This window comes from Triticum urartu, chromosome 3, assembly GCF_003073215.2.
Source record: "Triticum urartu cultivar G1812 chromosome 3, Tu2.1, whole genome shotgun sequence".
NCBI lineage: Eukaryota > Viridiplantae > Streptophyta > Magnoliopsida > Poales > Poaceae > Triticum > Triticum urartu.
The window spans coordinates 604,789,789-604,802,892 of record NC_053024.1 but is presented as its reverse complement, the minus strand read 5'-3'; the positions used below and the strand labels follow the sequence as shown (position 1 = coordinate 604,802,892).

Here is a 13,104-nt window from a genome sequence, read left to right as displayed (position 1 = left end):
ATCATGAAAATGCATTCTCAATTCCCAAAACTCACCATCCAGACTGCTAATAATGAAAACAACATAACAATGCTTAATTAAAACTGTATAAAGCAAATGAAATAGGGCATAGCAGTGTGATACAAAGCTTTGCTTAATTAAAAAGCTGAACAACAACAAAATAGAGCAATGCAACATAAATGATTAAGTACAACTAACCCCTAGCATTCAACATCACCTAATTTGACAAACAGTACACTAACCCTAGGGTTCAACAACACCTAGTTTGACAAACAGTACAACTAACCTTAGCATTCAACAACACCTAATTTGATAAACAATACACTAATCACAGAGTTCAACAACACCTAATTTGAACTAAATGACACGCAAACAGTATACAAATTGAACAATTATCACATCATAGCATTAAACAACACCTAATTTCTCTACTTCAATAGTAACAGTAACCCTAGCCCTAACCCTAGTCAAAGCAGTAGAGAGGGGAGAGGGGGAAGGGGAAGAAATCTCACTATACGCCGCCGAAGGATGATGTGAGGTGGTGGCTTCCCGTCAGATTGGCCTTCACCGCCGCGGCAAACGCTCTCGCCGCTGTGTATTCGACTGAATACTGCGACAACGCTATCTTTGTCGGTTGCTAGGTTCGAGCTCCTGCAAAGCTTGCCTGGCTTAGGATCCACGTCGCCTGTGTCACCGCCGGGCTGGCCGCCGCCACCACCTGGTTTTGCCAAAGTCGCCATATCTGGACTAAGGCCAACTCCAACGCGTGACCCCAAACACACGTTCGTTTCGTCCCCTTTTTCGTCTGTTTGGGGGTGGCAATGGGGTCGTGTCCACCCGGATTTCTGGATGCGGCGTCCGTGTGCCCAACGCGCAGCCGCATTTTGGCCGCATCTCGCCCACATACATTTTTTTGCAACACATATCTTTATTTTCATCATTGATTTTTGATACATTGGAGCACATCACCAAATCTCGACTAGAATAGCAAGACCAAACAAAACATGAACCACAAGAAGATATTTTAGAAGATATCCAACTTCCATAACTGCTCCCGTAAATTGGATTAGTGCCTTCTCGATACATTTATTGTTGATCTGCGGAGGCTCGATCTTGCATGTTTTTTCTTCTTCGAGTATAAAGAAGTAGACGTTACTTCTTCTTCGCATCTAGCCTCATCTCTAGCCTCCATTCTAGCAGCAAGTGCACGAATATCTATTAAATTGGGCTCTATCAATAGATCGATGTATTCTGTTTTCTATACCAAAAGTTGCATCCATCCTACACAATACATATATGAGTGTAAGCAAAAACGAGCCGAATCCGAAAGCACAATCGAAGCTAAACTAGCACATACCCCATCATTTGCGCACTTGACTAACACCCATCCGGGATGTTCTAGCGTTGTAGACATGCGGCGCAAAACCTTCCATGGACAGTCGTCGCACTTTATGAGCGGCAATGTCGCGTCGACGAGCCTTTGGGTCAGCACTGAGCCCGGACAATGGTCGTTCGTGTACTTGCCGGTGAACCGGCCACGGGTTCGATTCGAATGGCTAGAGGCAGAGTCAGTACCTGCATGCAGCCTGGGGGCCTTGCCGGGGCTTTGCGGCTCGGTACTCGGCCAATCCATGGCAGGGTGTGGTCTCCGACAGTCGGGGTGAGCTCAAATCCGCCCCCATTCGCTCCAAATCCGGCCGCTGGATGCGCTGAAATCAGGCGGCTGGGGGTGGACAACTCCGGGCGTTGAGTCAACGGGGGCTGCGAAAAGGAAGGGGCCTGGGCTTCGCGGCCGTGCTAGACAGCGCACGACCGAGAAAAATGGCGGCGGTGGCGGCTAGGGCGGGGCGGGGTGGGTGCGGTGCGGTTGGAGAGGGGGAGAAGTAGAAAAAGGGCGCATGTGTCACCGATGGACGGGTCAGGGGAGGACATGGGCACGCGCCACGCGCCGTCCGCGCGTGCCTGTTCGGCTGTAAACGTGACCCAACTTTGGGCCAGGAATGGGTCGAAAGCGGACGAAAAACGAACGACAGTCCATTTGCTCCCGCGTGTTGGGCGGCTTGTTCTGTCCGTTTGCCTCCAAACGGACGCCTCGGACCATTTGGGGTCGCTCGTTGGAGTTGGCCTAAAAGAGGGAACGAAGCGGGAAGGGGAAAATGCTGATGCAGTGGGAGGGGAAATGTACTTGGTCTGAACGACGTCGTCGAACACCTTCTAACGACGGGCGGGACGGCTCGTGTAGCCACATAGGCAGAAAACGGGCTCCATCTGTCATAAACACACTTAACATGGCCAAATTCGCCGATCGGTGGTTTTGGCGTAAAAATTACACAAGACGAGGTGTTTTCTACTAACCACTTCAATGTGGGCCAGGCCGCTCGCGCCCCTCTCCTCGTACAGCTCCGGGATCTCCACGCCGACGATTTGCTCCCTGCGGGCCTCACGGTAGCGCTCGTGGCCTCGCCGGTCGTCTGTCGCCGTCGCGCACGCCCGCATTCCCTCCCTCCCACCTCTTACCCCGTCGCGCGCACACGAGCCGCGCCGCCTCCAAGGGGGTCGTCCACACCTGCCCGTTGGCCCTGTCGTCTACCCCGCGCTCCCGTGCGTGGAGCCGGTGCCCCTCGCTGCCCTCCTCACCCTCGCCGTCGAGGTCTCAATCCCTGGCCGAATCAAAGGCGACCCCCCAAGTCAAGATTTACGCGGCAGCGACGCGCGGAGATGCCGACAAAAACAAAAACCAACGTCTCCCATCGCTTTCCCCTGGGCGGTCCCATCTACCACGTGGCGCGGTCTGATGGACGATCAACGGTTGAAGAGCGGTCGCGCGCGCCGTCTAGCAACTGGGCAGATTATTTCGGGTGTGAGATCTGAAAACCCGACCCGAAATTGCGGGCGCGAAACGAAATCGAGAGCGCGCGCGAATCGCGAAATCGAGGGGATACAAGCACGCAGAACGCAAAGAGTCAGGTGGGAGAGAAGAGGTCGGCCGCCTTGGTGCCATGGGGATGCTGTCGCTGAATCGCATCTTGTTAAAGCAGGAGCGGAGGCGACGCCTTCGGCGAATCCAAGCCCACAGTAAGTCACCTCTCTATCCTTCTCGGCCTCTCTGTTATTCATCTCTGCTGCTACGTTACTTACCGGGTGGGGGAGCCACCTCTGCAACGTTATCTTCATGGCCCCAATTGAAACCTATGCCTGTTCTTCGTAATTTTTGATTCATAGCCCTGTGAGACGAGCCTCTATAGCCGCCTCTGTTTCTCACATAAAAAAGGCTTTTTTTTATCTGGCAGCGGTTCGTGTTTGCTCACTGATTTAGGGGGGAAATCTCTCCTTTTCGAGCGAGGAGCAAACTGATACATTTTGTATCGACCTAATCACTCTCCCCAATGTTTAAATGACCATAGATATTAGTCCTTTTTTGGTGGAAGCCAAATTGACCAAAAATTGCTCCTTTTTTCATGTTTCGTGTGGAGTAACGTATTCATTTTTTGTTCAAATGCGGATGGCTTTGGTCGTTAGAAAAGACTACTTTGGGCAGAGATTTCAAGAGATTAAATGGGTATAGTAATCAAGCAATGATAATCGTGTGATGGTTTGAGAATACCAACTCAAACATTCCACTAAATGTGACATGATTTGACAAGTGGACGCAGAGGTAGCACCGTAGCAGGGGAGCCAATGCCTTGTTTAGTTGATATACGATCCAAGATAAGCCTTGGAGGTAGGAGAAACAAATGGTTGAGAAGGATCTTCATCCCACTGTCTGATGAGCTCCTCCATCATGTTTTTTCTTGAATTTAAGCGAGAGCATGTTAGTTATCTCGGCAAAAACTGGGTAAAAGAGAGAAGCAGAATTGCTGAGCGTGTGTGTTTGTATGCTCGAGTTGGTTGTTTCCTTCTGTTAACATCTGTATTACTCAGTGCTGTGTATTATGTGCTGCAGATGAATTGATTACTAAAGTGCCAGATAAAAAGGACTCACTCTGCCAACAAGATGATCAGTCACAGGGTGGTGATAGGTCGACATCTTCAGGGCCGAATCTACCTGAGGTATGGCATAAAACATTGATAATGGAAAATTGCTTGACCTATGCTGTCTGCATAAAATCGTGAACATATCTTCTAGTAGTATTTTCTTCTTTGTTGCTGTGACAGCGAAACTAACCTCTCAGTTGCTTATTACTGAGGCGATTTACATGGTCTGGCTTGTACTCTTGCAAATCAGCCTATGAGACTTCCTTTTTGGTACGATCAGATTACCTGGGCGCATTTGCGCTGTAAGCTATTCATTTGGCTCGCCATCAATAATTGATGTTGGATGGTGGACCTCCTGGCCAAAAGGAGGTTGCTGCATCCGGCTGCTTTCCCCTTGTGTGACCAAGTTGAGGAGTCAATTCAGCACATCCTTGTGCGGTGTGACTTTGCCCTGCAGGTCTGGTCTTGTATTTTTCCAAAGACTAGGCCTAATTGCTGTTGCTCCACAACCCACCACTGGCCGGTTCTCAAGTTGGTGGTGCCAAGTTCTCAATCAAGTTCCCAAAGAACTCCGAAAAGGGCTTAAGTACCTCATTATCTTGGTGGCTTGGGAAATATGGAAGCATCAGAACAATTGCATTTTCAATGGCACTAGGCAAAATGTTTTCATGGTGTTGCTGACAGTTGCTAATGAATGCACCCTCTGGTGTTCAGCTAGAGCTTTGGCGCTTCGGCAGCTTTTGTGTGGGCTACTTACCTTGGACAATTAGGCTTGTCCTTTGTCTGAGTTTTGGTCATTTTGTTTCCTGTGGTGTGAGTTCTTAGCTTGTTCCTTAGAGGTGTGTCTTGGGGTGTGTTTGGGTTGAGGAAGTTTCTGTCTTCAGCCTTGTACATATTTCTTTCTTCTTAATGAAGTGATATGCAGCCCTCCTGCGTGTTTGACAAAAATATCTTTATGATTGCTTTGCATGTCAACGTTATTTCTGTCCTTTTGCTACTGGGTTTATTTGTTGCAAGCTATTGCACAAAGCACCATTCCTTGACTGTAACAAATGTACATAAACCTATATTATTGGCTACTCTAGGTTTTGTTAAAAAAATATGGAATTGGTTGAAAAAAAGGTTAAGGGAAATTTCTTAGTGATAGCAGTCGATTATATAAATTACAATGAAGTGTTCTGTAGGAAAGCCACCTACATTACTCTTATATAGAGAAGGAACCTCTATGCACAAGCTGAACTAATCTACCACAATTACATTTCAATGCACTTATCTTACTCCATGTGCATCACATTACAAGCGTGAACAGATCACATGGGATATACATTTTCTCTGTATGGTTTCTTAATTTTTTGTAAAAAAAGTGTTTGCCTTTACAATCCCAGTGATCAACTATTTTTTCCATGTCTGTGCAGGATATCTGGTGCCTTGTACATTCCCTAATGCCATTGTGTGATTCTGCCCACTCTGCCTGTGTGTCTCGCACATTTCTACGTTCTTGGAGATGCCACCCCAAGCTTATCTTCAGTGAGGAAACTGTTATGACCGGCCAGGTCTATGGCCGCCGCAGGCCCAACAGGCAGGCTTAGGCCCGCAAGTTATCTTAGTTTTATTCAGATTAGGCAAGTTATCTCAGGATTGATTCTTCTACAAGTTATCTAGGATATAAATATAGATTGTAAGACTCTTTTGGATGCAAGCAATAAAGACTATTATTATCTTTTGTTGCCCGGCTCCTAGAGGAGCCGGAAACCCTAGCCGCCGCAGCCTAGCCGCCGCCGCCCTCAACCCTAGCCGCGACGGCGCCCTGCCGCTGGCGCGCCCGCTCCTCGCCGCGCCCACTTCCTCCTTGCCCCTACAACCTACGCAGTAGAGCCGGTAGGAACCCTAGTCCTACCAATTTGGTATTCAGAGACCACGTTGCGATCATGTCGATGCCGCCATCACCGCCGCCGCTGCCCGTCGGCACCACCGTGCCCATGACGACGGCGCCAAGCATCACCGCGCCGACCGCATCCGCCGGGACCTCGCTGGCGTGTCCCGTCTCCTCCTTGGCACCACCTGCACCGGCGTCTCCGGGCGCATCTCCACCATCGCCGCTGGCCGCCTTGTCTCCGGAGCAACTCGCCGCCACGCTACATCACCTCGTCACCGCCGTCCACGGGCTTCAGCTCCACCAGCAATATGGGGCCGGGGCCTATGCTCAACCGCCATCGGCCCCGATCGCCGCCCCTGGTCTTCTCCTACAGCAGCAGCCGCAGTACGGGGGCGGGAAGAGCCCCTTCGCGCCACCACCAGGACCGTACCAGGGCGCGGCCGCGTACGGCGGGCCCCTGTTCGGGCCGATCCAGGCGGGATTGGCATCCGGGCCAGCGCCGACCGCGGCGCCCCTCTGGCCTTTGCCGCCCGGCAGCCTCGGCCGCCTCCTGGTTGCAGCAGCCGCCGTCCACCCATGGCCGTTGCAGCAGTCGCCGTCCACCGCATGGCCGGTCCAGCAGCCGCCGCCGACGGCGTCCCAGGGCCTGCTTCCACCGCCGTTCTCCGCGCCCATCATCCGGGACCACTCGGGCGCGGCCTCGACTACCGGGTTACCGATCCATCAGGTCCGGTTTCCCCCGTCCCCGTCCCCCCTGCCAGCATGGGCGGCGGGGTCTTCGCCTTCACCGGTCTACACCACGACCCCGGTTGAGCCGACTCCGTTTCCGCAGTTCGGCGGGCCATCCGGCCCCGCCGGCCAGTACCCAAACTACTCCGATCAGGCACCTCCGGCTTCACTCTTCCGAGCCCCCGCGCCTGCTCAGGCACGGCGGGCCGCAGCAGACACCGCCGCGGTTCGCCAAACTCGACTTCGCCACCTACGAGGGCACGGAGGATCCCCCTCAACTGGCTCAACCAGTGCGAACAGTTCTTTCGAGAGGGCAGCGGACGCTCGCTTCAGATCACCTGGCTCGCGTCCTATCATCTTCGAGGCGCAGCACAGACCTGGTACTACGCCTCGAGCAGGACTGAGGGCGGCATGCCCACCGTGGGAGCGCTTCCGGGAGCTCTGTCTTCTCCGTTTTGGGCCTCCTATCCGCGGGAGCCGACTGGCGGCCCTCGGCCGTTTACCATTCACATCTACGGTGCAGGACTACGCTGATCGCTTCCAGGCCCTGGCATGCCACGCGTCGGGCGTCTCCGCGACCCAGCGCGCCGAGCTCTTTGTGGGGCAGCTGCCGGACCATATCCGCGTGGACGTCGAGCTCCGGGATCCCCCCGACCTCCAGACGGCCATGTACTACGCCCGGGCCTTCGAGCAGCGGGCCCAGGCACTGCAGCAGCCACTCGGACGGAGCGGCCGCCAGCCCAGTCGGCCAGCACCGACTTCCTCAGCCCCGGGTCGGCCTCTCCCAGCCGCGACGGCCACACCCCCGGCCGCCACACGGCCCTTCCGTCGGCTGTTCACCGGCCGAGCAGTAGGAGCGTCGCCGTGAGGGTCTCTGCTTCAACTGCGATGAGCCCTATACGCCGACCCATGTCTGCCCCCGCCTCTTTTATTTAGAGACGGTCGACTACACCGAGGAGAACAACGACTCGCCCGACCCGTTACATCCGCCTGCGGCGCCCGAGGACGCGGCCGCGGATTCCGCAGCGACGGCGTGTGTCGTCTCCCTTCACGCCCTGGCCGGCATCCGGGGCGAGCAGACCATGCTGCTGCCGGTGACGATCCATGGCGAGCGCCTGGTGGCCCTGCTAGATACGGGCTCCACACACAACTTTCTGCCCGAATCGACCATGCGTCACTCACGCTCAAGGAAATTCCCTATAATTTCCGGTTGGTATGACGAGCACATCTTGTGAGATGGAGTCTCCATTGGGGAGCATGCCTTTATAATCACCAAGCTCGATCTTGTTTCGTTCGCGCAATACTCTATCAGGTTTGACGCACGCATTCCTGAACGAGACACACAGGCCAGACGGCGTTGTCTGACACACACTATCTACACATAGGACCTGAATCACCTCATAAATAATTTCGAAGAAGTAGTTTCTTCGAGTTCCTTAGGTGAATCCCCGTCACTTTCGGCCCGCCAACACTGCACGCCGGCGACTTTCCACAAGCCCGATGAACGACGTCCTATCCGACCCTAAATTACGGCTGTTGCGTGTGCTTACATTTCTTTGATGACATCTATCGTATACTACGGCGCTTCGATCTCTCGAACAAGGCCGACACTCTCCAGCACGATCTGCACCGTGGAATGTGCTTCACGAGCTTTCCGGGCCGCACCGACCTCCACCTAACGCTCATATTTGGAGTGGGTCTGAGTTTACGGGAACACCTAACCGCGCCTTCCATACGTACCTTCAGGCCCACATGTCTCTCGCCATATACGCAGATGGCATAGGCGAGCGGCCGATGAAGACGGGTGGACGGAGCACCGATGCATCCTGCCTATACGCCACATGCAAACACTCCCTAGGTTTGCAATACAACTTTGGCGCAACTCCGGAGGTCTCCTCTCGTGAAACCCATCTGGCTAGTATCACAGACTGGCCTCGGAGAGAAAATTAACACACCGGGAGTTCGGATCATCGCGGCGCCCCTCCAGAAGACCGAAAAGGTCGACATGCTACTACCGGAAGTCGGATAGAGAGTTTCGGACTCATCGCGGCGCCCCTCACGCGGAGGTGCTTCACGCCTTCGCCTGGGACGAGGCGACGACGGGTTCGAGGCCCTCAAGGGGGCCCTCACGACGGGCCCCGTCCTCCAGATGCCCGACTTCGACCGCCCGTTCGTGGTGGACTGTGACGCCTCGGGCGCCGGGTTCGGCGCCGTACTTCATCAGGGCGATGGGCCCCTCGCCTTCTTCAGCCGGCCTTTCGCTCCGCGCCATCTTAAGTTGGCCGCTTACGAGCGGGAGCTCATTGGCCCTCGTCCAGGCCGTGCGTCATTGGCGGCCATACTTGTGGGGGCGGACCTTCCACATTCGCACGGACCACTACAGCCTGAAGTTCTTGCTGGATCAACGGCTGTCGACCGGTTGCCGCAGCACCAGTGGATCAGCAAGCTCTTCGGCTTCGACTTCTCCGTCAGTAGTCGGGCCGACTTTGAACATAGTGGCCGACGGCAATATAAGTCGTACGAGTATCTAAGGGAGGTGGGGAGTTATAAGAGGTAACTGCCGTCTTTTAATCTGAGAGGTGCCCACTGAAAATAAGCTCATATCCCCAACATGAGGTCTTAACACCGTGGCCGACGCGCTGTCCCGTCGCGATTCCGACCATCGCGGCCACCGCCGACGCGTTACCGCCGGGACGGCCCTGTGCATCCGCTCCGGGCCATCGTTCGGTCTCTTCACCGACATTCGACGCGCCACTGCGACGGCCGATGACGCCGCACTTCTTCAGCAGCAGCTCGCGGCCGGCGACTTGGAGGAGCCCTGGTGCTTCTCTGACGGACTGCTCCTGCATGGACGCCGGATCTTTGTTCCGGCGCATGATGATCTCCGTCACCAGGTGTTGCAGCTCGCTCACTTGGCGGGCCATGAGGGTGTGCAGAAAACCCTCCATAGTCTTCGCGCCGACTTCTACATCCCTGGCGATCGTGCCCTGGTCCGCGACTGGGTTCGGTCTTGTCAGACTTGCCAGCGCAACAAGACAGACCTCTGAGGCCGGCGGGGCTCCTTCAGCCCTTGGAGGTGCCGTCTCAGGTTTGGGCGGATATCTCCTTGGACTTCATCGAGGGCCTTCCCGAATGGGTGGCAAGTCGATCATTCTCACGGTGGTCGACCGCTTTTCCAAGATAAAGGGCAGTTTAAGATATGGTAATCCTGATGAATATTGTTTGAGTATGAAAGTAGATATTTAGTGAGCAATTATGCGGACTACGATCAGTAACACTGAGAATTTTAATGTCTCAGGTTTGGGCGGATATCTCCTTGGACTTCATCGAGGGCCTTCCCAAGGTAGGGGGCAAGTCAGTCATCCTCACGGTGGTCGATCGCTTCTCTAAGTACGCCCACTTCATCGCGTTGGGCCATCCGTACACAGCGGCATCCGTGGCCCGGCTTTCTTGAAGGCAGAGTCTACACGGGTTCCCGACGTCGATCGTCAGTGATCGGGACCCAGTCTTCACGGGCCATGTCTGGCGCGACCTCTTCAGGATGGCGGGTGTCCAGCTCCGCCTGAGTACGGCGTTCCATCCTCAGACGGACGGTCAGTCTGAGGTGGTTAACAAGGTCATTGCCATGTATTTGCGTTGTGACAGGTGATCGGCCTCGCGCTTGGGTGGACTGGCTCTCTTGGGCGGAGTACTGCTACAACACACTTCTCTATCACTCCGCCCTGCGCGCGTACGCCATTTGAGGTGGTCTATGGTCGACCACCCCCGCCTATACTTCCGGTCGACCCGGCGACGGCTCGGACAGCGGTTGCGGGTGACCTTATCCGCACCCGTGATGAGATGTTGGCTGAGGTCCGTCAGCGTCTCCTTCAGGCCCAGCAGACGGCCAAGCACTACTACGACGATCATCATCGCGAGGCGGAGTTCGCAGTAGGTGACTGGGTGTGGCTGCGTCTTCTCCACCGCTCTACGCAGTCATTGGACCCGCGCGCAAAGCGCAAGCTTGGTCCTAGCTACGTCGGGCCCTTCCCTGTCGTGGAGCGCATTGGGAAGGTGGCCTATCGTCTTCAGCTTCCAGCCCGCGCCGCATCCACGACGTGTTCCATGTGGGGCTGCTCAAGCCTTTCCGTGGCGAGCCACCGGCGGCTCCTCCGCGCTTCTCCAACCGCCGATGGTCGCATTCTTCCAGAGCCAGCAAAGGTGTTGCAGGCTCAGCTCCGTCGTGGCGTCTGGTTCATCCTTAATTCAGTGGGCGGGCCTTCCGGAGGAGGAGGCTACTTGGGAGCAGCGTGAGGATTTCCGTCAACACTATCCAGACTTTCAGCTCGAGGACGAGCTGTTTGCGCAGGCGGGGAGAGATGTTATGACCGGCCAGGTCTATGGCCGCGCAGGCCCAACAGGCAGGCTTAGGCCCGCAAGTTATCTTAGTTTTTATTTTCAGATTAGGCAAGTTATCTTAGGTTGATTCTTCTACAAGTTATCTAGGATATAAATATAGGTTGTAATGCTCTTTTTGAAGGCAAGCAATAAGAAGAATATTATCTCCTATTGCCCGGCTCCCTGAGGAGCCGGAACCCTAGCCGCCAACAGCCCTAGCCACCGCCCTTCTCCTAGCCGCGACGGCGCCCTGCCGCCGGCGCGCCCGCTCCTCGCCGCGCCCACTTCCTCCTTGCCCCTACAACCTACGCAGTAGAGCCGGTAGGAACCCTAGTCCTACCAGAAACACTAGGTTTGAAACAGAAGGAAGGACGAAATATCAATATAGCATGGGATTTCACTAGCAGAGTTAATCAAATTCTGAAAAATCACTCAGACACCGGTGTGAAGATACTCGAGTTTGTAATCAATAATCGTCACAATGTCAACACATGTCAGCTAAATAGTTGGCTCCAGAAAGCTGTCACACCAGGGATTGAAAAAATCACCCTTTTTCTGCCTATGGAATATAGGGAAGAGTACAACTTCCCGTGCTCAGTTTTATTTGATGGGCGTGGAAACTCAATTTGGTATCTTAACCTCACCAATTGCGCCTTCCGTCCCGTGGCTGGATTTGATTGCTTGAGAAGCCTGACAAAGCTGCGTCTTTATGGAGTTTGTATCAGGGGGGATGAGTTAGGGCATCTTATTTCCAATTGTTTTGCTTCGGAGGAGTTGCAAGTCTGGTGTTGCATGGAGCTAATCTGCTTGACGATACCATTCTGGCTGCAGCGGCTTAGTTGTTTGACTGTCAGAGTGCGATATGCTGCGAGTGATAGAGAGCACAGCTCCAAACCTCACCACTTTAGACTTCTTTGGTGAACCAGTACAACTTGTGCTTAGAGAATCATCAAAGGTAAAAAACTTGAAAGTGGGGTATTCATATAAGCCCAATGCTATAAGTTATGCTATCACTAAGCTACCTTCTATTGTGCCACATCTTCAGACTCTTACTATATACTCGTCTTCTGAGGTATTCTCTGAAGCTTCAAATTATTATATTCCAGTGTTTCTGACTTGTAAGAAGGAATATGATTAATTCGAGATATCTTTGTGCAGACGGTTAATACCCCAATGGTAGCTGACAAATTCCTTGACATAAAGCACTTGAATATTCACCTTGGTGAGGATTATGATGACGCTGTTACCCCGACCTATGATTATTTATCCTTGGCTTTGTTTCTGGATGCTTGTCCTGTCCTGGAGAGTTTCACCTTAATTGTGAGTTTACTGTTCACGCTTCAAAGGTGTCTAGTATCTGCTGCGGAGACATTTAATTTGGCTGGCAATAATATTTGATGCTATGCAGGTAGATCAGAGTGATATGCAGCATGATTCGGTTTTTGGGAATCCCTCCTTGTTTTTGAGGCAGATTCTTCAACACAAGCATGAGAGGCTCAAGAAGGTGCAGATCATTGGCTTCTGCTCTGCAAAGAGCATGGTTGAGCTAACATGTGATATTCTCAAGAATGCAACATCACTTGAGAGCCTCACTCTGGACTGTGTATTTGGTGCGGGTACGGGGGCCATTAGTGATTCTGTTAGGTGTGGTCCCTCAAAATCCGATAAATGCTGGATCAGAAGCCGAACTATGATCTTGGAAGCACATAAAGCACTCGGGGCCATCAAAACGTACATCCTGGAGAGAGTTCCCCCTGCAGTCAAGTTAAATGTTGGGGGGCCTTGTACCGGTGCCAAGCTATGGATGTGATGCTTTAGTTTTTAATGTTGCAGATGCTGTCATCGTCATTGTTCAGTATTGTTTATAGCTAGTATATGCAACGCCAAATGTGTTGTCAAAGTTTTTCTATGCTATGCACCTTATTGGCGTCTCTTAACACTGCAAGTTGATTGTTACTCCACCTAAATTAGAGCCCAGGCCAGCTATGCAAATACATTTTGGCGTGTTTGGTTCTAAAGTATTTTTAAGTATTCCAAGAATACCAAAGTATCTTGGAAACCTATTGTTTCAAGTACTTCAACCTTAGTTCCAAATTACAACACTTATTATTGACGGTAGTGTGTTTGGCAATAATAAAGTACATAGC

General features: G+C 53.0%; 1 protein-coding gene across 3 annotated transcripts; it reads left to right on the top strand.

Moving 5' to 3' along the window:
* The first annotated feature begins 2,388 nt into the window (after window positions 1–2,388).
* Window positions 2,389–12,893, top strand: LOC125545289. Of its 3 annotated transcripts, none has more exons than XM_048709183.1 (4): window positions 2,389–3,075; window positions 3,944–4,050; window positions 12,116–12,277; window positions 12,366–12,893. In XM_048709183.1, the coding sequence occupies exons 1-4, from the start codon at window positions 3,000–3,002 to the stop codon at window positions 12,765–12,767; spliced, it is 747 nt and encodes a 248-aa protein (XP_048565140.1). In that variant the 5' UTR covers window positions 2,389–2,999; the 3' UTR covers window positions 12,768–12,893. The 3 variants fall into 3 exon arrangements, with proteins under 3 accessions (XP_048565140.1, XP_048565141.1, XP_048565139.1); XM_048709184.1 differs by lacking the exons at window positions 2,389–3,075; window positions 3,944–4,050 and adding exons at window positions 11,070–11,912; window positions 12,003–12,029; XM_048709182.1 differs by lacking the exons at window positions 2,389–3,075; window positions 3,944–4,050 and adding an exon at window positions 11,071–12,029.
* Window positions 12,894–13,104: the final 211 nt, after the last annotated feature.